Raw genomic sequence first — 21,534 nt, forward strand, 5'->3', positions numbered from 1 at the left:
CTGCAGACTGTTTCCTCATACATGTAAACACTTACGGTCTGCAAGGATGACGCGGTGATGTAATGGAAAGTATGAAAGCACTGGGAGCTGAGAATGGAGGGCAGAGCAGAAGCAGCGCAGTGCCAGTGTGTGTTTCCTCTGAGGCATAGCAGGCAACGCAGGCAAAACAAAACCTGTTGCTTAGAAAAACTTAGAAAAAAAATTACCATACTTTACTTCAAGAGGATTCTCCTTTGTTGAGTATTATACAGATTTAAAGGCTTCAGTTTCCTAAGTTAAGGCAGCATGTTGAAATGTGCACTGTGTTGGCTGCATCACCGTGCATCACTAATAAGATAATACGCTGATTACAGTATGATGCACATTTTGGATTTCCATGCACTTTGAAAACGGTCTTCTTTTAGGCTGGAATCATTAAGCTGGTCAAACACGCCGCTGTTAATCATCTCATTCTGCCACTGGATGGAAACAGCACCGGTGCTGAACTCTCGGAAAAATTTCTCATCCTTTTCATCCGGCTTGTTGTCCGGGACTTCGGAGCTGGCTTCGAAGTTGTCCACATCCTTGGTGTAGACCACATTGGACTTTGGCACCCAGGGTGGCCCGATCAGCCCGGCCTCCAGTCGATCGAAGTTGATGCTCTTAAAGAACACGTGGCTCCTTGGGTCAGGACCACTAAAGTAGTAAAGACTGTTCAGTGCATTGTTTATATACAGTATAATAATGTATTATATATATATATATATATATATATGCAGTGCCATATATATATATATATATATACACAGGCCTCGCGTTTATCTCAGAAACATTATGTCGCGGTATATATATATATATATATATTAACATATACCATATTTTCCAGACACTAAGTTGCACTTTTCTTCATTGGGACTGGGTTTGTGACTTTCTCAGGTGCGACATATATATTAAAATATATAACTTCACGTCTTTGTTATTTTCACACTGACACCCGCTAGAGGGCACTCTAGGCTTGTGTACCCGTATCTGCTACTCCTGTACCACTAAAAATGTACACGTTCGTTATTTTCACACTGACAGCCGCTAGAGGGCACTCTAGGCTTGTGTACCCGTATCTGCTACTCCTGTACCACTGAAAATGTACATGTTCGTTATTTTCACACTGACAGCCCCTATAGAGAACCCCAGGACTCTCTGCTCTCTGCTTCTGAGGCAGGTGTGCTAACCGCTACACTATAAAACCCCTGTGTCGAAGGACACTGTCCACTCTTTCACAACGTATCTCCAAACCTCATTATAAACGAGTGAATTTAACTATAATCAGTGACAGAAAAAGCTAAATAGAAGGAAAAAAAAATTCAAAAATAAAAAAAAGCTACATCTGAGTTTCCTGACCCTCAGGCTCATGTCCCCACTCTCTGCCCAACCTGTTCTTCTCTTTATGTTGAATGAGTTTTGTGCATTTAAGAAACTGTGACAAGATTTCTTTTTTCCCCCTTACCAACAGCCAAGACGGTGCTCCACCTTCTTCATCAGGAACTGACTGATAATGCATTTTGTGTGAGCGTCAAAGAGTTTTTGCTGAAACCTGCACTCGTCCTCCAGTGTACGTCGAGTCACCTCCTCTTTATGCACTTTCTCTCTGAAGTCTTTATACGGCAGTCGAGCGGCGACCATCTCATAGATGCTGCAGCCCAGAGACCACCAGTCCACAGATTTATGATAATTCTCCTGCCTAAGGACCTCCGGGGCCATGTAGCCAGTGGTACCAGCCTGAGAACACACAGAGAGGAGAGTAGAGATGAAATAGAATAACATCAAAGGGAATTGGCAAAAAAAGTAGAGTACAATAAAGTAATAGCAGTTTATCAGAGCAAGAGTAGAGTAGAGTGATATACGTACTAGACTAGACTAGAGACTAGAAAACAAGTAAAGTTTGAAAAATAAATAGAATAGAATAGGAACAATTAGGGTAGAGTACAGTGGAGTGGAGTAGTTTGGAACAGAAAAAGGACAGTGAAATAGAATAGAAAAGAAACAAGTAGTGTAGAGTAGAGTAAAGTAGAGTAGTTTAGAATGAGGATAGTACAATAGAATGGAATAGAAACAAGTAGAGTAGAGTAGTTGGGAACAGAAAAAGGAAAATAGAACAGACTAAAATACATTTAACACATAGAATGTACATTGACAGCGTGATGACTTTATACACCTGTGCGTGACGTTGTTTATTTACCCTTAGGCATAGATTCATCAGTACAAATCTAGACAAAAAAACATGACCTCATCATGCATGGAACCTATGAACTAATTATTTATTATTTATTAATAAATTATTATTGAGGGTTTCTATAAAATTACAGGCATGACTGAAACAAATTCACAGGAACTATAAGTCAGTTCACAGGGTTAAACCCCTGTTGTTCCTCACCTGAGTCGCTGGAGCTACAGCATGCTGAGTCTTGTGTCAGTAGAGCAAAGTTGACTAAGCTAAAGCCCACAGCCACTGACCAATCTCTGTGACATCACTAAGGCAGTAAGACTTCCAACTGCCGGTGACTAAGAGAAGCTTTTAATGAGATCCATTGGTTTATACAGTGTAAGACACCTGACCCTGTTGTCCGTCAAAGCACAGATAAGAATCATCATATATATATTCCTGCTAAGCTTCTTATAGTGGTGAAAATAAAACTACTCTTTGTATGTGTTTTCCAGGTTAATTACCTAGAAATCATCTTTCTTGTGTAGGTTAATTAGGTTAATATAGGTCATGGCCACCAACCTTCTGGCAGATCATTTTGCCCTTGGGCAGCTCTATGGCCAAGCCCAGGTCTGACAGCCGACACTGTCCCTTGGCATCCAGCAGCACATTCTCTGGCTTCATATCCCGATATACTATATCCATGGAATGAAGGTGAAGGATCCCAACTGTGATCTGGGCCGCGTAATAAACCATACGCTCCATACTGATACCCCGCTCGCCCAGCTCATAGATGTGAAATCTGAGGTCTCCTCCATTCATGAGGTCCATGACCAGGCACAGGTGGGTCCTGTTGGAGTAAGCGTAAGCCAGGTTCACAATGAAGAGGCTGTTGACCTTCTCCAGAATCTTCTTCTCCAGGAGGGCCATCCTCTCGCCGCCTTTCTTCTTCAGGCGCTTCTTCTCCAGCTTCTTGCAGGCATACATTTGACCCGTGTGTTTGACCTGCACCGCACACACCTGCCACATAGTGGAAAATAACAACAGTGTTGATCACTTTAATTAATATTTTAATTGAATTTTCCTCCATCCCTATGATCAGCCATACAATAGACTTCAATCAGAATCTTCTTCAGAAACTTAACGTAACTTAAATAATATTTTTTCGTATAATCGTGCTGGTTCAATGTGTGATCTGTTGGGTTTTGGGGTTGAAATCATGCATTCTAACTTTTAGAGATACCGATTTATGTCATAGACCTATTTTGCAAACAGCCATTCATTATGCACCAGACACACCTACTTGGAGCCATTCTCAAATATTCTGGCCCAATCCACAATTTTTTATCCTTGCTTCTAAATGCAACGGTCTAAAGATTTTGTTACGACGAGGCATGGTCAAAATAAGCTTGCCAAAGTAGTTCAAATTGTTACTTATTTATATTTATTATACTTCCCTGCAACGCTGGCATTTCACCAATTAATGGTGTTGAAAAGACTAAAAGCATTTTAACATTTTAGGACACGAACTGTGTCAAATTTTTAAGTTCAAATGAAAAGCACTTTTGGTCATTTTGGGATTGGACAATGGACAAAGTAGGTCTTTAAAAAAAACAAACTACTTTGTCCACTTGCCCTCGATGTAACTATTTTTTGGATTAAATGACCTGGATGACTGAGAACCTAGACATTTACATGGGTTATTGATTTGATTCCTGTCTGCTGGTCTACACATCTCCCTCCTGATGGCCCTGCTGTCATAAGAGTTAACAGTTAATTAGGTCAAAAGCTGTAGTGTAAAGCCCTTTAAGTGATCACTGTGACTAGAATAGCTCTGTATACCTTCAGACCATTTATCCTCATTTATCAGGAACCTACCTCGCCAAAACCACCTTTGCCCAAAGTCCTGAACTCGTAAAAGTATTTGTCACTGATCTTCTGTGTTTCATACTCCTTCCATTGCAAGAATTTATAAAAGAACGGGCTCCTCATGTACTCATGGAAAGGGTTTGCCTTTAGGAAAACTTTGATGACTTCTCTTGTTTGGTCCACTGTCATCTCGTTGACGTGACTGCAGGATAAACTGTTGCATCTTTCAGCATTTTCTTCTGCAGGGCAAGACAGAATGCTCCTGAATTGAGGTTGACGATACTTGATGAGGATGTTCTGTTTGATCTTCTCTTTTTCGCTTTTCTCTTCTGAAAAACTCCAGTCATGCAGCTCCTGCAGTAACTGGGCAGCAGCCACATATTGAGGTTTAGAAGAGAGGAGAAACTGCTGGAACAACTTTCGTCCAATAGGCTGCTGCTCACACAGTGACTCGTATGTCTTGCCTCCAAATGCAAGCAGAGTAGAGGAGCTTCTGGGTTTCGGGAGTGACAAGTTGAGCCACTGCTTTCTCAGGTCATTGCGATCGATCTGCTGAGCCTTCAGGTAAGCCGTGTTAGCCACCAGGTTGTTCCATCCCGTCAGATCAACCATGTTGGATGTCTTCTGTTGGATGCCAGCAGGCAGCTACAGAGCTGACAGACTTTTTTCACTCATCTGTAGAATCATTCCATAACTGAGCACCAGAGGTATCAGCATTACAATTACCCTGCATCGCCTGGACCACGGCTGGGTCAGCTTTAGCAGTAGCTGTGTTCTCAGGGATTTATCAGCAGCTAAGTGACTTTGCACGCACGTTTGTAGATGTCTGTCAAAGAAGGCAACCTGAAGCCTGGAGGCTTTAAACTTAAGCAGCTTTGGGCTGGTCTATTTTTAGGAGATGCAAGAGATAGTGAAATTTGTGTGAACTCTAATAACTATGAGCACCATAGTTATTAGAGAAATGTTAATTTTCTCCCATTACTGGAGGGAGAGGGGCAACAATAAAGTAAGCAACTGGAAATTCAAAGACATTGCTTAAAAAAAAAGAAGACATTATATATTTAATAAACAGTTGGATTATACTGTTGTCATTTGAAGTCACTTGTTGTTTCCCTGAAATTTAAATTGAAAAAAAGCAATGATTTGCAACCAATGTTCACATTGGACTGTACAGTCAGAGAGCAAACACCCTCACAAGTCTTATGTAATTAAAGAAAATCATTAAGTAAAGGATTTGTTTTCCAACAAGTTGAACATTAATATGGAAGTCTTTGTGTCACAAGCAGATCTAATTGTGATCCTCTTTCAGGACTTTACTTTTGCAAAATCAAGTACAGCACTTTGCAAATGAAGAGCTACACCACATCTACTACTTTATATTACCTTCTATAACTGATTAAGAGCAACGCCATCTAACTTTTCAGTGCAACTGATGGCTGATTCTTAGGTATACATTTGGCCATTGTTGCTAAAATAGCTTTCTTTAAAACCTAGTGCCTCATACTCAATGACCCGTTGCAAAATCCCCACTAGCTAAACTAATGACATCCTATTGGTTACAATTTCTGTAACTGCATCAACCTAAAAAACGTGCTGTGACAAAGACGAACTTTGTGAGCTTATAGATATGGTCAATAAGAACTGGTACAAAGATAAATATTTACAGCTATTCACATTTCTTTATTTTTTAAAAAGACTGTCACATTTGATGTGCTATGCACCACAGATAATGATGTAACTTAATCTTGCAAAACAAATTTCATCCATCTCTTCAAGATTTAGTCTCAGCAGCGACAACTACCATCATGTCAGTGTTGCTTTGATTTTGTCCATCCATCATCCATTTGTCTCCAGAATGACAGGAACAGGTAGTTACACAGTAGGAAAGGTGGGCAATGATGCCAGTAGCACTGCACATGTTGCAGCAATGATTCTTGGAGAGTTCACAATGACAATTTGGGTCCACATAGGAGCAGTCTCAAAGAATGATCCTCTCTATGTGCAGTAGAGCTTATTTACCGATTCTCTGGACCACCCAGTCCTGCTGGCAGAGGGGGCAGCGATTGTTTTGTTTTACCCACAGGGACATGCAGCAGTTATGGAAGGAGTGGTTACACTCACCCCAGACCACTGAAACACAGAATTAAGAGCATAAAGTTAAGACGATTTTACTAGTGCAAACCAATTTCTTTTAAAACTGAATAAAAATGAGCCTGAGTTTTACTTTATAAGCTTCCTTACAGAGCATCCCATGTGTCACAATCAAGATAATTATATCATATGCTCATCATGAGAATGTGCAAACATTGCCTATTCTTTCTGTGCAACAGTGTTGATGTGCCATGTAATCTCAAATGTCAGTCTGGGTATATCCGTCATGTAGCAAAAGCTTTTTTTGTGAGAATCTACCATATTAGTAGTTCAATCAAACTACTATGTTATACCCCAAACTACTATGTAATACCCCAAAGGTATTTTGTACGGCCCCTTAAGGTTGTTGTAACAGGTTGATTACTTAGCTTTAAATAGTACTTTATCATCTGTATGACACCATACACTCTAATTTGTGAGTGAAAGCGGCAGTTTTATTCTTTCAATCTAGAAAAAAAGGGCAGCTAGTTTAGGAATAAACATACTGAGCACTTTGCTTGAAACACAAACAGAGAAGCTAGTACTAGCGAGGCTATAAGGAGTGATGCTGAGATATTCTTACCAACACAATCTTCTTGTTTGTTTTCCGCCTGACATCGGAGACAAGCGTCTGAAACGAAAAGTGACATGTCATTGTACCTAAACGGGAATTTCAGTACGCAGCATATTAGCCTCTGTAAAGCTAAGACGCTAGGCCGTATTAGCAACTACTAAAGCTTAGGCGCTAGGCTAGGCTGAGCTAGCGTTGGCACTTACCCATAACCTGCACACGACAGATAGCACAGGTGTCACATTCAACATCCCAGCTCCACATCGCCACGGCGTTCCATTTCTTCAGGGAGAACATTTTGTCTCCGCCCGACTTAGAACCAGAGGAAGTGTTGTGAGAAAGAACTACACTTGACTCGTCACCGTCATCCATCTCTACTGCTCAGTGAGATGCAGTATTTGCAAGGCTACGCAAATGTTGCTTTCACGTTCTTCTCGGACAAATGTAACTTACAGCTTGTTACATCGAAACAACGAATGCGAAAGGTTCAAGTGCTTTGTTTCTGCTTAAAAATTCAAAAATAATTAAAATATTGTGTGTTTTATGTTGTATTTAATTTTACCCAGAGTTATCTAGAATGGAATATTCCATTCCATATGGTTTTCACTTTATTTCTAGCGTGACTCCAACATCGAAATATTACTGGATATTTTTTAATGTAGTTTAAAATGCTTAAGCGCCGATAGAATCAGTTAACTCTTAACACTTAAAATGTTTTGTATACATATCGACCACCATCGCTCACGTTTTTACGCATTCGTCTTTTCCCCAAAAACTTAAATTAATAGCTCAACGCATATTTAAATAGCATTTTTAAGCAACACCTGAAGGCATCACTGCCATCCTGACAAAATGGATGGACGGCACAATAATCCTTAAATTTCGGTTCAGTAAATCTAGTATCCACAGGACAACTGAAGAGGATGCTGTTTCAATAATAACAAATGGAGAGTGAAGTAAAACTCCTTTAGTATTACGCATCAAGATGATTAGTTGTGTTTGGGGAATATATATATTCCTCCAGCCCCCCCATTGTGGCCTATATGAAGAGTTTGTGGTGACACGGACAAAGGCCTTGCAGTACAGAGACTCAAGAGACCACAAGGTGGCAGCAGCTACCATTGAGAGCCGCAGGAAGTGGAATGCTGCCAGAGAGCTACAGGTGGCAGCGGTGCGGCTGAGACAGAAGGCCCTTGTTGGGACGGTGACAGTACATTTGAGTTCATTAGCAGAGGGATAATGTCTAAGTCCTTTATGGGTATTAAAACAGTCTGTCTGATTAAATCTGTTGTAACTACATATTACTTTGATAGTAATTAAGACTAGTTCATGCTGAAGCCACTAAATTTAGTAAGTTTATAGTATAGTATTTATAGTTAATCTTGGATTTAAACTAAATTTCTTTTGTAATCCTTTGGAATCAATGATTTCTTATTGTATGTTGTATATGTTTCAAAATGACATTACCTTCATATTTGATTAATTCTATTTCAACGGTTTATTTTTAAAGACAGTAACAGACTCAGCAACAAAGAGCAAGAATCAACATGATCTGTAAAAAAGAAATCAAGACAACCAGAGAGTATCAACTGTCAATTTAATAGCTCTTAGTAAAAACAGGACACACAAAAATTATCCAGAATATATTTACCACTAGCTTCAAGCTCTGATTCATTCACATTTAGTGAATGTTTAGTTTTTCTTTTCTTTTCTTAACAGAAAAAAAGGATCAACATCTATTTACAAATTCCTTAAATCAATCCTTTTGCAATTGTATTTGGCTCATGATTAATGGTGTAACGCCTTATACCTTCGACATATTTGAAGGCAGCTACAAAAAGTAAAAATACAGTAAAAAAAAAAAAGCCATGTTGTAGAAAAGAACAAAAGATACCGTACCTGCAACGTATCAAATCAGTGTTTAAAAAATATTAAAAAATGTTTTTCTATAAAAATATATTTTTAAAATTACAAGACATGCATGTTAGAAATCTGTGATGGACCAAAGGCAAAACGTACTCCTACAAGCTCAATTAAAACACGGTTAACCTTTTGTTATCAGCATTTAAATGATCGAGCTTTATGTTAAAATTAGTTTAAGCTTTTCTTGTTTGTTTTCAGAATCACCATTCAAATGGGGGAAATAATTCATTTTAAAAAATGACTCGACGAAGACTGAATGACAGTCACCCGATTAGTAAAGGTGAGCAGACGCACTAACTCAAAACTCAAAGCAGAAAAATGTAAAATAATGCTTCAAATTGTATATCTTTAAAGTCAACAGTTTGCTTTTTCCTGTCATATTGTCTAGTGATGCAAAGTTCGACAAATTATGATTGATAATAAGAACTCATCTGGACACCAGCCACTTCATCAGTGCAAAAATGGTTCATTTACAATAAAAAAGAAATAATAAAACAATTATTCGTTTTACAATTCAACGCCAGTCTGCGATGGCACTGGATTGCTATGACTAACAGGTTTAAAAATGTATTCTCCTCTTCAAATGAATTTACGTACAGCAGCTCGTGTTGCACAGTTATGTCAATAAATAAAATAAAAACATTTATGTGGGGGGGCTTCTTCCCTTCTGCCCTTTTCTCCATCTTTTGAATTCTTTTCATGCTGATATGTTGTGGTTCTCTTGACTCGGCAGCAAGGATATTCAAGACAACGCATTAAACGATTCACAAGTCACGGCAAAAGCATATCTCTTACACCACAGTCATATGCTAGTCAGGGTTCAAAACTGATCGCATGCAATCCCCAGTGAAAGGTTAATAGTAAAAAAAAAAACATATACACATATAGTCTAAATATATATATATATATATATATATATATATCTGTATATATATATATATATACACACACACATAGTCTTTATATGTATATATATATATACATATATACACACACATACAGTCTTTATATGTATATATACACATATATACACACACACATACATATATATTTTTAAAATATACATTTTCTATTTCAAGTCAAACCTATGAAATTGTCTTTGGTTGAGAAAAATATCTTAAAAACCACAGGTTATCAACGTTATTGTACAGCGAGGCGAAAACGTATTCAAGATCATGTAACTGATCATATGAGGTTGGGGGCTGATACCACGTATCCAATAATCAAGGTGCATTTGGAGAGCTCCAAATATTTAAAGTGCTTCTGCTCTAATCCCTCAGCATTTTATCTAAAAGAAACAAAACATCCATCAGTATAAGGCATGTTGGTTCTGGTCTTTTAGCTGTACTGAGAAAAAAATATATATATAATTTTTTTTTTCTTTAAATGTACTTGGGCACAAGTGGCACAAAGAAAAAAAAAATTGGGGAATGATAATCGATTCCACACCACACGCTGGAAAAGACGAGAAACTTTCTCTGCAGCTGTTGAGATAAAACTGGGTGAATAAAAATAAAATAGCAGCCTATTCACACTTAATCCACTGATGTCTTTTCTTTTTACAGCTGGAGAAGAGAGGATGAAAAAGGGATGTAAAAAGACCCCCCTTTAAGAGGAGGAGGTAATATGAGAAGACAAGGGCAGATCCTGGAAAAACCCATGATCCATACATATCCAACAACAGGAGTAAGGATGTCTGGAGGTCAGGGTGTTTGCAGTTGTTTTTCTCCTGGACATGCAGCAGCAGCAGCTCTCAGAGGGGAAAAACTCCCAGAGTTCCTTCAGGATGTCGGAGGGAGTGACGTGTGTAATGGGGTGTCACGTGTGTAATGCAGTGACACCTGCTGGTGTGGATGTCTCTCACACACGCCACACCTGCTTAAACTCTGGTTAGGAGGTTTTTCCCACAATAGGGTTGTCCCTGAAACACAGAGGGAGAAACAGTGGTTTTATTACTGGTTTGCCACACAGAGTATAAGGAGAACAAAGACCTCTCTGCAGAGGGAAGAGCAAAACAATTTGAAAGACTGATTTATATAATTGTTTTCCAGTCACAATGATGCCTTTAGGACCTCTGCAGAATCTGCGTAGACCCAGCAGAAGAAGGGACTTACAGGCTGCCGTACTGTGCCGTGGCGTCATGCCTGATGTTGTGCTGCCTCTGAAGTTCCACCATGACTTTGCGGAGCTGCTTAAGTGTCTGAAATGTCTCTTTGGGTTCCTGAATGGTGAACTTGGAGTGTTCTTCCTGCTCCCGCTGAGGACCTTGGTACACCGCCATGCTGGCACAAGCATCTTTGAAGAGGAGACAGGTCATCACGATGGGTACCTCACAGGCAGGTTAAGGATTTGGTAAGAGACATTGGCCATACATTTGTCTCTGAAGGTCATCCCTCACTCCCTCCCCCCCCAGCCCACTACTACCCATGTATGGGAAAATGTGAAGGAGTTATTTTGTTTTGTATATGTGTCCATGTACATATAAAACTGATTCTTCTTCTTCTTCCACTTGATTTCAATGTTAAGCACTAGTCTAGCTGAAAGTTTACCCCATATAGTCAGGATGATTTGTGACACTTGTTATCAAATTGACATGTGATGTTTGAAGGGTTGTGTGTTCTATAAGCTGACACTCACCCTCCATGTCCTGCAGTTTGGTACTGTTGGAGGAGAGGAGGGAGAAAATTCTCTCCGTTTCCCGGTCACAGTCGATGTCAAGCTGCAGGTTGGCCAACATGATGCTATGACAGAAAAAAAAAAGATTATGAAAACTTCTCACAATAAAGGAAAACAAAATTTTTTTTATTTTAATTTTACTTTAAAGATCTATGTAACTGTTCTAGATTGAGATTTCTTTCTGTCTTAGCTCCAGAATTTTCTTTGAAAAAAAAAGACGATTCAGGAGGCGATGATGAGAGGAGAAACTCACGTTGTGCAGGGTTTGCAGCCTGGTGTGTTGATGCTTAGGTTCTTGCAGCACTGCCAGGCTCCGCCGCTGTAATTTGAAGGGTGGTGCGTAGCCAGTCGACCCTCGTTGCAGCCGGTAACTTGGCCTAGGACCTCCAGCCACTCACTTGCCTCTACACAGTTTCCTGCTTGTACATATAGAGGCTTGTCAGAGTGGACCACCTGGAACATCTGACACAAACAAACAAACAAACAAACAAAAAAAAATGAATATGTAATAATTGTCCTGTAATTTAATGCAGTAATGCAACTGGAATGATGAATGAGTTGAACATTAAAATGTGTTACGATTGATGATTTGAGGAGGTTTTTCGCTTACATTTTTGCGGCTAAATGCACTTTCGTCAAGTTTTTCAACTGCCTGGATATGTTTGACGTTGATGGTGCAGAGGGCTTCTTTCCCTGGAACACACTTATTATTATTATTATTAATTTAACGCTATAAAAACAAGCAAAGACCTTGGGTAGAGTTAGATGTAAAAACTTACAGTAATTGATTAATTGCTAATTAACAACATGCAAATATTTCAAATAATAATATACAAAAGGCTGTGGGTAGAGGACGCTTTTTCACATTTATGATCTTTGTCTTTGAATGTGTTCAACTTCAGAGTAGACTTTCACCTTTATGTTTGTGGTAGGACAGCTCCCTGTTGGTCACTCTAAGCCATCTCTTCTTAAAATTTTTCTTTCCCAGTCGTTTCCTTCCTTGTGCCCGTTTCTGCACTTCTCTTTATAAAAAAAAAAAAAAAAAAAAAAAACGACAAAAAAACACAGAACTGAGAATTAAAAAAAAAAACAGGTTGCACCGAAAAAAAAATAAAAGTAAATAAAATGCATCACTATAAAGCTGCACTGACTAAACCTAGTTATTACATTTTATTTTTATGTGCAATTAAATGTTCAAAAATCATGCTCAAGCCTTAAATGTATTAGTTTGAACTACACAACGGTAAGTTATTCAATCAGCAACATCTGATGTTATTTTAGCCCATGAGTTTAACACCTCAAATATTTAAGTGCTAACTAATCAGCTACCTCTACTGAAGTTGGCTTCATTTTGCAGAAATGGCATTTAACCCTACTCTGAACCCCTACTGAGTTTGGTCCACAGTATGTATGTAAATTACACCAAATAATGCTCAGAATTTTATTTTTAAAAACTCAATCTTTTTTTTTGATGTCAAATCTGGAGCAATCTGTACCACCTCTATGTTTCTACACTAATACTATTACTAATACTTTTCTGGTCTGCCTACTATTAGGTTTCTATTTTAACCTAATTCTTTTTGGAAAAACAGTACATTACTAAATGTACTGTATTGTAAGTTATAGGCTTTTTTTTCTCCACTGATCATTTCCTACAGACCAAGTTTGGTCCACTCACCCCTCCTTGAGAACCACGGCATCCTCCACCCCGCTGGACTCTTTGCTTACATTGGAGGAGATCTCATCAAGGAACTGCGAAATGGGAATCGACGGTAACAAGTGTAAATGGTAACAGTTTTAATTTACAGTTAATGCAGTTTATGTTCAATGATCCAGTGTGTAAATGAAATGAAAAAAAAAAAAACATACCTTTTTAACCCTTTCAATACACTTGTCCTCCTGGAATGACTTGAAAAAGTCACACATGTAGTTTTCTTTGAAACTAGACTGAAAGATAAAAAAAAAAAAAAAGGGATAAATAAATGCAGCCAGGGAAAGCTTGTTCACCCAGCTTGTGTGTGACAGCATCAACTGTTGATTGGTGTTGGTTATATTCAGTCCTCCTTTGCAAGCTTACCAATTTCTTGGACAAACTGCCCCAGCTGCCCAGGGTTTGGATGGTTTTTGAAATGAGAGTGAGTGTGCGAGAAATTTCAGGATCCTAAAAGACGAAAAAAATTCGTATTAAATTCTTATTAAAAAATAACCCCTTTGTAGGTTTAAATGTTATTTACTGAAAAGACAGCAGTGCTATATTGTTGCCTAAACACACAGGGTGATGTGAACGCAGTTGAAAGGAGTGTGGAGTGAGGACAGCAACAGCGAAGAAGCGCAGATACACGAAGCTGCTAACAGCGGAGTACTGGACGTGTGGGTCGGCTGTGAATGGAGAACACACATGAAAAATACAAAAAAAAAAAGTTAAATATTACTGAAAGAAATGAGCATTAACATGTATAGAGTTAGACATTTGTTTACATACTAAATATATCATTAATCTAACATTTTCTTTCCTTCAAATTATTGATGGTGATTATAAACAAAATAGAAGTAAATATACAACAAAATATGTAATATTTGTATGATGGTGTTTCCGACTGTTACAATTGTAATCTCTTAATTGGAAACTTTCTTTTTGAATGTGTACATCTGACAAATACAACAGGAGCCTTTATGACATGTAAGTGTCTTAACCTGGGAAACGCTTGCAGGCCAAGTGTCTGAGTGACCTGAAAACATCACACATGAGTGGGGGGCAGCTTGAACTGGACTGAGTGATGCAGGAAAACACCTTCTGAACATAACCATGGAGGTTCTCCTGCAAAGAAAGCAAAACCGAGCACCAAGTACCAAGCTGCAGTAAAAAACGCTTCACGGAGGGGAAAAAAAGTTGAAAATGTGTTTGAAATAATTTGATGGATTCGCGATGATATGAAATGCATTTAATTGAAATATAGAATTTATTTATAAATACCTAAAAGAATGAATGTATGAGTGACTTTGTAATCAGATCATAATCAGAGAATGTACGAGTGACTTTGTAATCAGATCATAATCAGTTCTATAGGAAAGATAAACACACTCTTACCTTGTTGACCTCTACGTTGTCGCTTTCCTTTAGTTTAACAGGATCTATCTCACACGTTTTGTTGGATTCACAGATCTACAGATGATGAATAAAAAGGACATCACAACAAAACATATGATGAGTAATACTGACCTGGAATGACAATAACATATTCATATATTCACAGCTACAGGTAATTTGCTTATGTTTTACATGTTAAATATGACAATTTTGCCTGAGGCCAGGAAAACAGTTAAATGCACCAGCAGAATGTTACTGTTCTGTTCTGTTATTGACACCAGTCTGATTTAACAGGCTGAATTAGAACATGTGAAGTGAAAACACTAAAATCCAGTGACTGTAGTTTTTACAAAAGGTGATTTACTTGTGAACACAGATCTGATATTTAAATATAAACTGATATATATATATATAATATAAGCTAACAGAAATTCAGCCGTTCCACTGAGTTTTCCACAGCACGTCGAATGACTCAAGCCCTAGTCTAACAACTAGATCTGTGTATGTTGTGTCACCTTATTCATACCTCATCCACTACAGGCTTCAGGGTAACCGCCAGGTAATTCTTCCCCACAATTTTCATCATGTCATCAATGCAGCGTGTTGCCAGTGAGTTCCCACGAAATATAGTGTTGGCCTCCCTGTTCATACACACACATTTTAGATTTGTAAAAAAGGGATTTTAGTGCGATCATGACTTGTGCACACCTACAACTAGTGTGTGAGAACTCACTGAGTGTTCTCGAGCTCCAGCGCCACCACAGCAGAGACAAAAGACACAAATCTATTGTGGTGGAGCAGCAGTCGAACCATGGGCAGAATAGCCTCGTAGCGCTCTCTGTAGATGTCACCCAGGATGTGCCCTGCTGAAGCTGAGATGGGCTGTGAAAAAGCAAACAAAACAGCAGAAAGTAAAAAAAATCATGCTTTATCAAATACATTTCTGATCACGAAGGTCTCATTTCAGGATACGGTTTTTTTCACCTTCACATCTGGAGATTTGAGCAGCAGATTGCAGAGTGCCGTGTAGCAGGCAGAGGGCAGCACTGTGTCTTCTATGTAGGTCAGCTTCACACGCAAAGAACCTAAATCATCAGATTTGGATTTGCTGCCGTTTCCTTTAGGCTGAAGGAGATACCTATGAGACATAACGTAAGAAAAGACTCTTAATTTTACTGCTGTGGATGAGAATGGCAAACATTACTCCAGCTTCTCTAGTGCATCCAAGAACACTTTCATAATGTCAGGGCTCTGTGTGGGACAGTTGAGATCTGCCCCCCTCAGACTCACTCACTCATGCTTTTACTGATTATGGACTAAGCTTTCAGGCCTGTGCATTATATAGATATATAGATATATTTTTTTTTTAATACAGTTAAGCAATTAGAGCTTTGAACCAAGTAAGGAGTTTTGAAAAGCTGGACCAAATGCAATTAGCACATATTGTACACATAAGTATTTATTAGTGCAATTAATAATAACACATTACACCACATTTTAAATTTGATTAACATGTGCATTGGTCCACATTTCTAATTTTAGGTTTTCTGTTTGCTTTGTAACTGCTCGCAATTCTCTGGTTTTGCCACCAGATAGAGCAAAACACACGTTTACACATTTTATGGGGACTTGGCTCAGCACCTAAAAAAAAAAAAAAGCTGTCATTCCGTCATAATGTCATCCAGATAAACCCTTAGACTGAATAATGTTAAACAAACATTTTGAGGAGGCGGAGTGCTTAAAACGAGTACCTAAAACGTGACATACTACCATCATGTAGAATGCCACCCATGTACATTTGGCAACAAATTGCCATTTGGCACAATCCCAAACCACCTACACCCAAGAAGAGCAAGAAGAGCGAATAGTCTAAAAAAAAAAAAAACCCAAACAAACATAAATGCAGCAATATTTTAGAAATCACAACAAAGAGGGAGAGTCCGTTGTAAGTGGAGCCAGCTGACCCTTGATACAGACGTGATATGTTTAGGAGAAACGTTGCATCGACGCTAGTCTGACACTTTCTGTCTGGATTTCTGGTATAACTAGAAATCTAATAAGGTTGTTTCTCAAAAAAGAACAACTGATAAAAGGCCTAACTATTTCAACCTTTTAGCTTCTTTGTCATTTCTACTAATACGAAGAAATGCCCTCCAGTCTTTAAGCTAACAGAAAAGAAATTAACAGAAATTAACAAAATTAAATCTGGTTAATCAGGATAGCGCAGATGAATTTGGCTTAATGGTTTGTGCTTTGCCAGCAAGCTGTCTGTCAAATAATAAATTGGCAGCAAAGAATTAAGGGTTTCTACCCTTAAGGAAAAAAAAAAAATCAGAAGAGAAGTAAAAATATAAACGTAAAGACCGTGTTAAGGAAGGGCTGCTGAATGTGCATGACCTTCAACGTCACGTTATGTAAAGAATTTCTACCAGGTTTCTGGAATTTTTTTAAATTTTTTTTTAATTTTTGATGCACAAATACCTACACGGTTGTTGTTATGTTATTTTATTTAAGTAGGTCAAAATTGTCAGCAGTTTAGAGGAATTTTAACATCAGGGTAAAGGACAAGAGTTGGACTTACTGTAAGATTTGTTCTGTTATGATACCAGAAATGTGTTAAAACATCTGAAGATTTCTAGGTGCTTCGTTTAAAGGTGAACGGAAGACAGAAGTTTTTACCTCACCTAGTCAATTTTCTTAGACTTATCTTTTGAAGCAGGAAATGGTGCTCATGTGAAACATACTGTATGCTTACTGGTAAGCAGGAAACAAACAAAAAGTATGCAAAAAGTTGTATTGTATGTCCTTTTCTTAAATATTTTTATTTATTTTGTCCGTAATTCTATTCATAGGTTGTCTAATGTGACAAAAATGTCAATTTGACAGAATCATTTGTTTACTTTTGAATTAAAAAAAAAAAAAAAACTTCTGTTGATAAGAAGAAAACAAGCTGACACATTAATAATGCTAATATACTGCTTGTGCTTACATCGTTATACTCTGAATTGTCCTTACCAGGCTTTGTGGATGTGGTCTTTTTTCAGGATCTTGACGGGGACCCGTGTCTCACCCAGAAACACATCTTGGGCCAGGTTTTCATTGTTCCACAAATCAATTCTACAAAGGTGGAGAATGTATATAAAGGTAGAACACTACGTCAACGACATGTACGATATCACAAACGTTATTAAAGTGTGTGTCCTTCCAGCACAAACCAGAGGGCAGTATGGTAAATGGGACAAGGTAAATGGGACTACCCAGTACTGCTTACCTGCAATCGGTGCCAAAAATGTTAAACAATAATTAAAATACCCGTGCAATGACACCACCTCAAATCCAAACCTCAAAACCATGCATGAGTGTTTACCTTTGACTGTCTAGTCTTACCCAATGAGCTATGAGTCCACTGTGTTGGAAGCCCCACATATCCTTAACCAGAACCCAAGGCTCTCTATCAGTAGTCAGAACACACCAGATCCAAATTCACTTTTTCTGTCCTCAGGTTGTTAGGAAATAATTTTTATTCTACGATCAAGACTACAGTGGGAGATGGGAGAGGATCAGAATGAGAAAAAGATGGATTTAAAAACAAGAAACACTCACTTGATCTCGAGTTTCTCTACGTCCTCCTCCTCCACTTGAAAATTAGACTTTTTAGTGTAGCTGCTGGATCGTGTGACCTGGGGACGAACAAGTTACTTACATGATATTGCTTTCTTTTTTTTTTCTCTTAATGTGTTGAATCATTTCACCCCAATCATTTAATACAGCCTACCTCAAAAGAGAAGGTCTCTTCAAAATGAGGGTTGCTGGTTTTCTTTTTTACCTTTGTTTTCTTTTGGTCAGACCTGTGAGAAATACGACAGATCCAAGATACACTTAAACATGACATCATCAGTAAATAGAAAGGGCAGGTAAAATTATGTGTTAATTCATTGGTGAAATAATACTGACATTTAAAACCCATTTTAACTCATGGGCAGAATGACGCAGTCACATGTTGATATTCACAGTACGTGCATTGGGGATAAAAAGGTTTACCCAAGCACCTTGAACTTAAAATACCATCTAAATGCTCATCATGTGTTTCATGATTAATCATTATTAATTATTTTATTAATATTAATAAATTGTGATTAATCCATCGTTAACGCTAAAAATGTTAATGTTAACTATTCATTTCAAGGTTAGACTTTTCAATTATTGACAGTCCTAGTAAACAGTTTTTGGGTCTCTGTTGTAACACATGCGTGTCTGGCAGTGACAGAGTTACCTGGCAGGTCCGACCAGTGATACGGTGGCATAGGGGTCACAGTTTTGCCCACTAATCAAAGGCAGCTCCTGGCACTCGATTATCCTGGTGGAGATACAGAGAAGTAAGAAAATCTAAAAACTAACAGTAGACTATCTTTGATTGTAGTTACAAGTCTTTTATCCCATAATCTAATCCCAGATACACTTTATTTTTTCAGGTGTGTCTTTTGGGTGGGTCACTACATGGGAGGAGCTAATTTATTGTATTTCTCAGCTTTTATGATCTATCCTGAGCAAAGCCCAAACAACATTAACAAAAATATACCCCCTTGCTTTCATGATACCTGCAGTCACTTATTTGGACTGCTAATGTCTTTTTTTTTTCCCCACAGTCAACTAGTTCAAATTATGAATCATGAGGTCATCATCTGCTGCATTTTTTTCTTTGCACCACTTCCTATGTTTCTGTACACAGTAGAGACACACGGCCTTGTTTCCTTGTCTTCTTTATTAAGTTACCTTAAAACCTCAGTCTACTGTGAGAGCCATTCCTGGAGAGAGCATGGTGATGTGGTTTAATTACTCTACATCTTGTTTATACCCGTAGTCCTACAAGTGTGTGTGACCTAAGACATTTAACGGTCTTTCACAACCCATAGCATGGCAGCAAAGTCTGCCTGTTCTTAACTCTGTTTTAATCCTCCTACACAACCTCCTATGCTATTTTCGGTTTCAGTCAATGACTATGTTTTAACCTGCGTGTCAAAATGATGATGATTTGTACTTGTTTGGTAACTCTGACTTTGTCCCAGTGTATAGACAAGACCCGCTGGTGGTGTGAAGGCTGCAGGTAGTCTCAACAAATACTGATGCAATTTAGATTTTTCTCTTTTTTTTGTTCTCTAAGTTGAAAACAAATGTGGGTAGGTAGGTACTCTGAGTTTAGGGATTATCAGCAGGGGTGGTCTATCTTAAATGTGTGATATAGTGTGATCTCTGAGGATACACTCCTAACATTAACCCCTGATGGTCTGAATTAAGACAAAATATAATTAAGGCGGGAGAAGTGTGTTTATCTTTAGATGCAATAATAGGAAAAAATATTAACATTTTTTTTTCTAACAAACAAAACGGCTTTCCTTACTAATTTACACAATATAAAATCAAACGTGTTGCACTGATCTCAAGGTGTCAGTGTTCATTGAGAACTATGGTGCCCGCCATGATGGTGTGTCGGCTGGTGTCACACAGGGACCAATGCGTTTCAGGTGACAACAAACAGTCACTGTCGGCACTCTAAACAGGATGTGGCTGCTAAGCAGAAGTCACTGGAGGTTAAGAATAAATGATGCCCCACTTTAAGTGAGACTGTTGGGAGAAGCCACACAGAGCAAATGTCAAAAATGTTTATGTATAACCCTCCATGCTTCCATGGAAATATCCCCTATAGCATCTGTGGAGCATCACCTCTTCCTTGACTCAGCTTTGTCTTGTTATGTTCCGCAACCAAGCAGGTTATTTCATATAGAGAATATACAGTAAAAACAGCGAGCTAAGCAATATTTACTAAGTAGTATCGCTGGGCGATAAGTTGATATTGTAATACGTGTTGATATATTTGTAAACACGATATGGCACGGGACAATATCGATATAGTTAATTTTGCGTTAAATTGACAACGCGTGAGCCACAAGTTTACACGTATTTCTCCTCTTCCTCTCCTTACACATACACACACACCATTTCGGCTCTGCTGATCTATACTTAGCGACAATCAGCGACAAGTTTTGCTTCACTTACAACGGCACTGTATGACACACTGTGTGAAGCAGGCAGGTCGTATCGCCAATATACTTGTTTTACAAGTGACACATGCTGACGTTCCACAGTGAAAATAAAAAAAAAAAAACAGTTGTAATAACTTGTATAACATCTGTATATGATTGTAAAATGTGTTCAGGTACCGTCGGAAATTTGAGAATTTGACAATTAAGGCACTGAAGCAGACCAGTTTAAAACGTCTGTGTATTTTTTTTTAGAGATTTATTTGATTTTATTCAATTAGCATTTTTATTCCAGATATTTTTTTTTTTATTTTATACATTCACACTGATATTAATGCAGTGTGATCTCTGTTAATAAAGGTGCCTGCGTGACATTTAAAATGCGACTTAAACTTGTAACTGATGTTTGTTTGTTTTTTGAATTAAATTAATATAATATGCTATAATGCTTTTGGAGGAAACCTCAATTATGTCACAGAAAAAAATATCGATATATATATAGTATGGCTACTCAAGATATTTCTTTTAGTCTATATCGCCCAGCCCTACTAAGCAATATGCAAATTATCATCATTTTTTTTACAACCTTAAGCAATGTTTTATATTTTAATTGGAAGTGGAGCACTGAAAAGTAATACTTTAGGTGCTGCAGCTGTTTTTTTGGGTTGGGACATTTATTGCCCAAAACATAACATTTGAATCAGACCATCAAAAGGTCTGTTCCGGATCGCTGACCTAAAGACGCCCTTGAGATAACTTTTATCAGATAAATGAGGAAATTAATATCTTTTGCCTCCATTTATAAGCCATGAAGGTTGCATCATCTGTGTGTTAAGAATATGTTAAGAAAATAGTTTTTCTGCACACAAAACCCCAGTTAAATAAGATTGAGAAGTGACATTTAAAAAAATAGTATATATAATAGTACAGTTATATCCCTTTTTCTTAACATTATTCTGTAAGATAATTCTGTAAAGAAATCCCTGACTGTTTTGATTCATTTCTCCTAGCGGGTTTATCTTGGTCCTTAAAAAAAAGTTGTAGACCTAAATTGAGTGTG

At 38.0% G+C, this 21,534-nt stretch overlaps 3 protein-coding genes across 4 annotated transcripts in view; all 3 read right to left on the bottom strand.

Moving 5' to 3' along the window:
- Window positions 1–205: 205 nt before the first annotated feature.
- On the bottom strand, window positions 206–5,554 carry LOC103378577 (rhodopsin kinase 2-like). The gene is made up of 4 exons (XM_008309841.3): window positions 4,058–5,554; window positions 2,762–3,199; window positions 1,484–1,755; window positions 206–675 (listed from the first exon to the last, which is right to left on the bottom strand). The coding sequence occupies exons 1-4, from the start codon at window positions 4,658–4,660 to the stop codon at window positions 348–350; spliced, it is 1,641 nt and encodes a 546-aa protein (XP_008308063.1). The 5' UTR covers window positions 4,661–5,554; the 3' UTR covers window positions 206–347.
- Window positions 5,555–5,707: 153 nt separating this feature from the next.
- rnf7 (ring finger protein 7) lies at window positions 5,708–7,675 on the bottom strand. Of its 2 annotated transcripts, none has more exons than XM_008309842.3 (3): window positions 6,956–7,204; window positions 6,762–6,809; window positions 5,708–6,178 (listed from the first exon to the last, which is right to left on the bottom strand). In XM_008309842.3, the coding sequence occupies exons 1-3, from the start codon at window positions 7,119–7,121 to the stop codon at window positions 6,060–6,062; spliced, it is 333 nt and encodes a 110-aa protein (XP_008308064.1). In that variant the 5' UTR covers window positions 7,122–7,204; the 3' UTR covers window positions 5,708–6,059. The 2 variants fall into 2 exon arrangements, with proteins under 2 accessions (XP_008308064.1, XP_008308066.1); XM_008309844.3 differs by having other exon boundaries at window positions 6,122–6,178; window positions 6,963–7,675.
- Window positions 7,676–9,645: 1,970 nt separating this feature from the next.
- The window catches only part of rasa2 (RAS p21 protein activator 2), a 31,536-nt gene continuing 19,647 nt past the window's right edge, over window positions 9,646–21,534 (bottom strand). Inside the window, exons 6-24 of the mRNA XM_008309845.3 lie at window positions 18,710–18,793; window positions 18,212–18,284; window positions 18,040–18,116; window positions 17,452–17,553; window positions 15,421–15,574; window positions 15,170–15,318; window positions 14,963–15,077; window positions 14,437–14,511; window positions 14,043–14,166; window positions 13,621–13,727; window positions 13,426–13,509; window positions 13,218–13,295; window positions 13,027–13,100; window positions 12,264–12,370; window positions 11,959–12,041; window positions 11,602–11,810; window positions 11,310–11,413; window positions 10,787–10,967; window positions 9,646–10,593 (exon numbers count right to left, since the gene is read on the bottom strand). Of these exons, the coding sequence (XP_008308067.1) occupies window positions 10,563–10,593; window positions 10,787–10,967; window positions 11,310–11,413; window positions 11,602–11,810; window positions 11,959–12,041; window positions 12,264–12,370; window positions 13,027–13,100; window positions 13,218–13,295; window positions 13,426–13,509; window positions 13,621–13,727; window positions 14,043–14,166; window positions 14,437–14,511; window positions 14,963–15,077; window positions 15,170–15,318; window positions 15,421–15,574; window positions 17,452–17,553; window positions 18,040–18,116; window positions 18,212–18,284; window positions 18,710–18,793 (2,011 nt within the window). The 3' untranslated portion in view covers window positions 9,646–10,562. The remainder of the gene's footprint in view (window positions 10,594–10,786; window positions 10,968–11,309; window positions 11,414–11,601; window positions 11,811–11,958; window positions 12,042–12,263; window positions 12,371–13,026; window positions 13,101–13,217; window positions 13,296–13,425; window positions 13,510–13,620; window positions 13,728–14,042; window positions 14,167–14,436; window positions 14,512–14,962; window positions 15,078–15,169; window positions 15,319–15,420; window positions 15,575–17,451; window positions 17,554–18,039; window positions 18,117–18,211; window positions 18,285–18,709; window positions 18,794–21,534) is intronic.

The sequence above is a fragment of the Cynoglossus semilaevis genome, chromosome 4 (genome assembly GCF_000523025.1).
Source record: "Cynoglossus semilaevis isolate Cse_v1.0 chromosome 4, Cse_v1.0, whole genome shotgun sequence".
NCBI lineage: Eukaryota > Metazoa > Chordata > Actinopteri > Pleuronectiformes > Cynoglossidae > Cynoglossus > Cynoglossus semilaevis.

Coding starts and splice junctions, on each gene's coding strand:
- LOC103378577 (XM_008309841.3), bottom strand. CDS start 4,660: ATGGTTGATCTGACGGGATGGAACAACCTGGTGGCTAACACGGCTTAC. Junction 3,200..4,057: donor GCAAAGGTGGTTTTGGCGAG/GTAGGTTCCTGA, acceptor ACTATGTGGCAG/GTGTGTGCGGTGCAGGTCAA. Junction 1,756..2,761: donor GCAAAATGATCTGCCAGAAG/GTTGGTGGCCAT, acceptor GTGTGTTCTCAG/GCTGGTACCACTGGCTACAT.
- rnf7 (XM_008309842.3), bottom strand. CDS start 7,121: ATGGATGACGGTGACGAGTCAAGTGTAGTTCTTTCTCACAACACTTCC. Junction 6,810..6,955: donor CTGTCGTGTGCAGGTTATGG/GTAAGTGCCAAC, acceptor TTTTCGTTTCAG/ACGCTTGTCTCCGATGTCAG. Junction 6,179..6,761: donor CAAACAAGAAGATTGTGTTG/GTAAGAATATCT, acceptor TCTGTGTTTCAG/TGGTCTGGGGTGAGTGTAAC.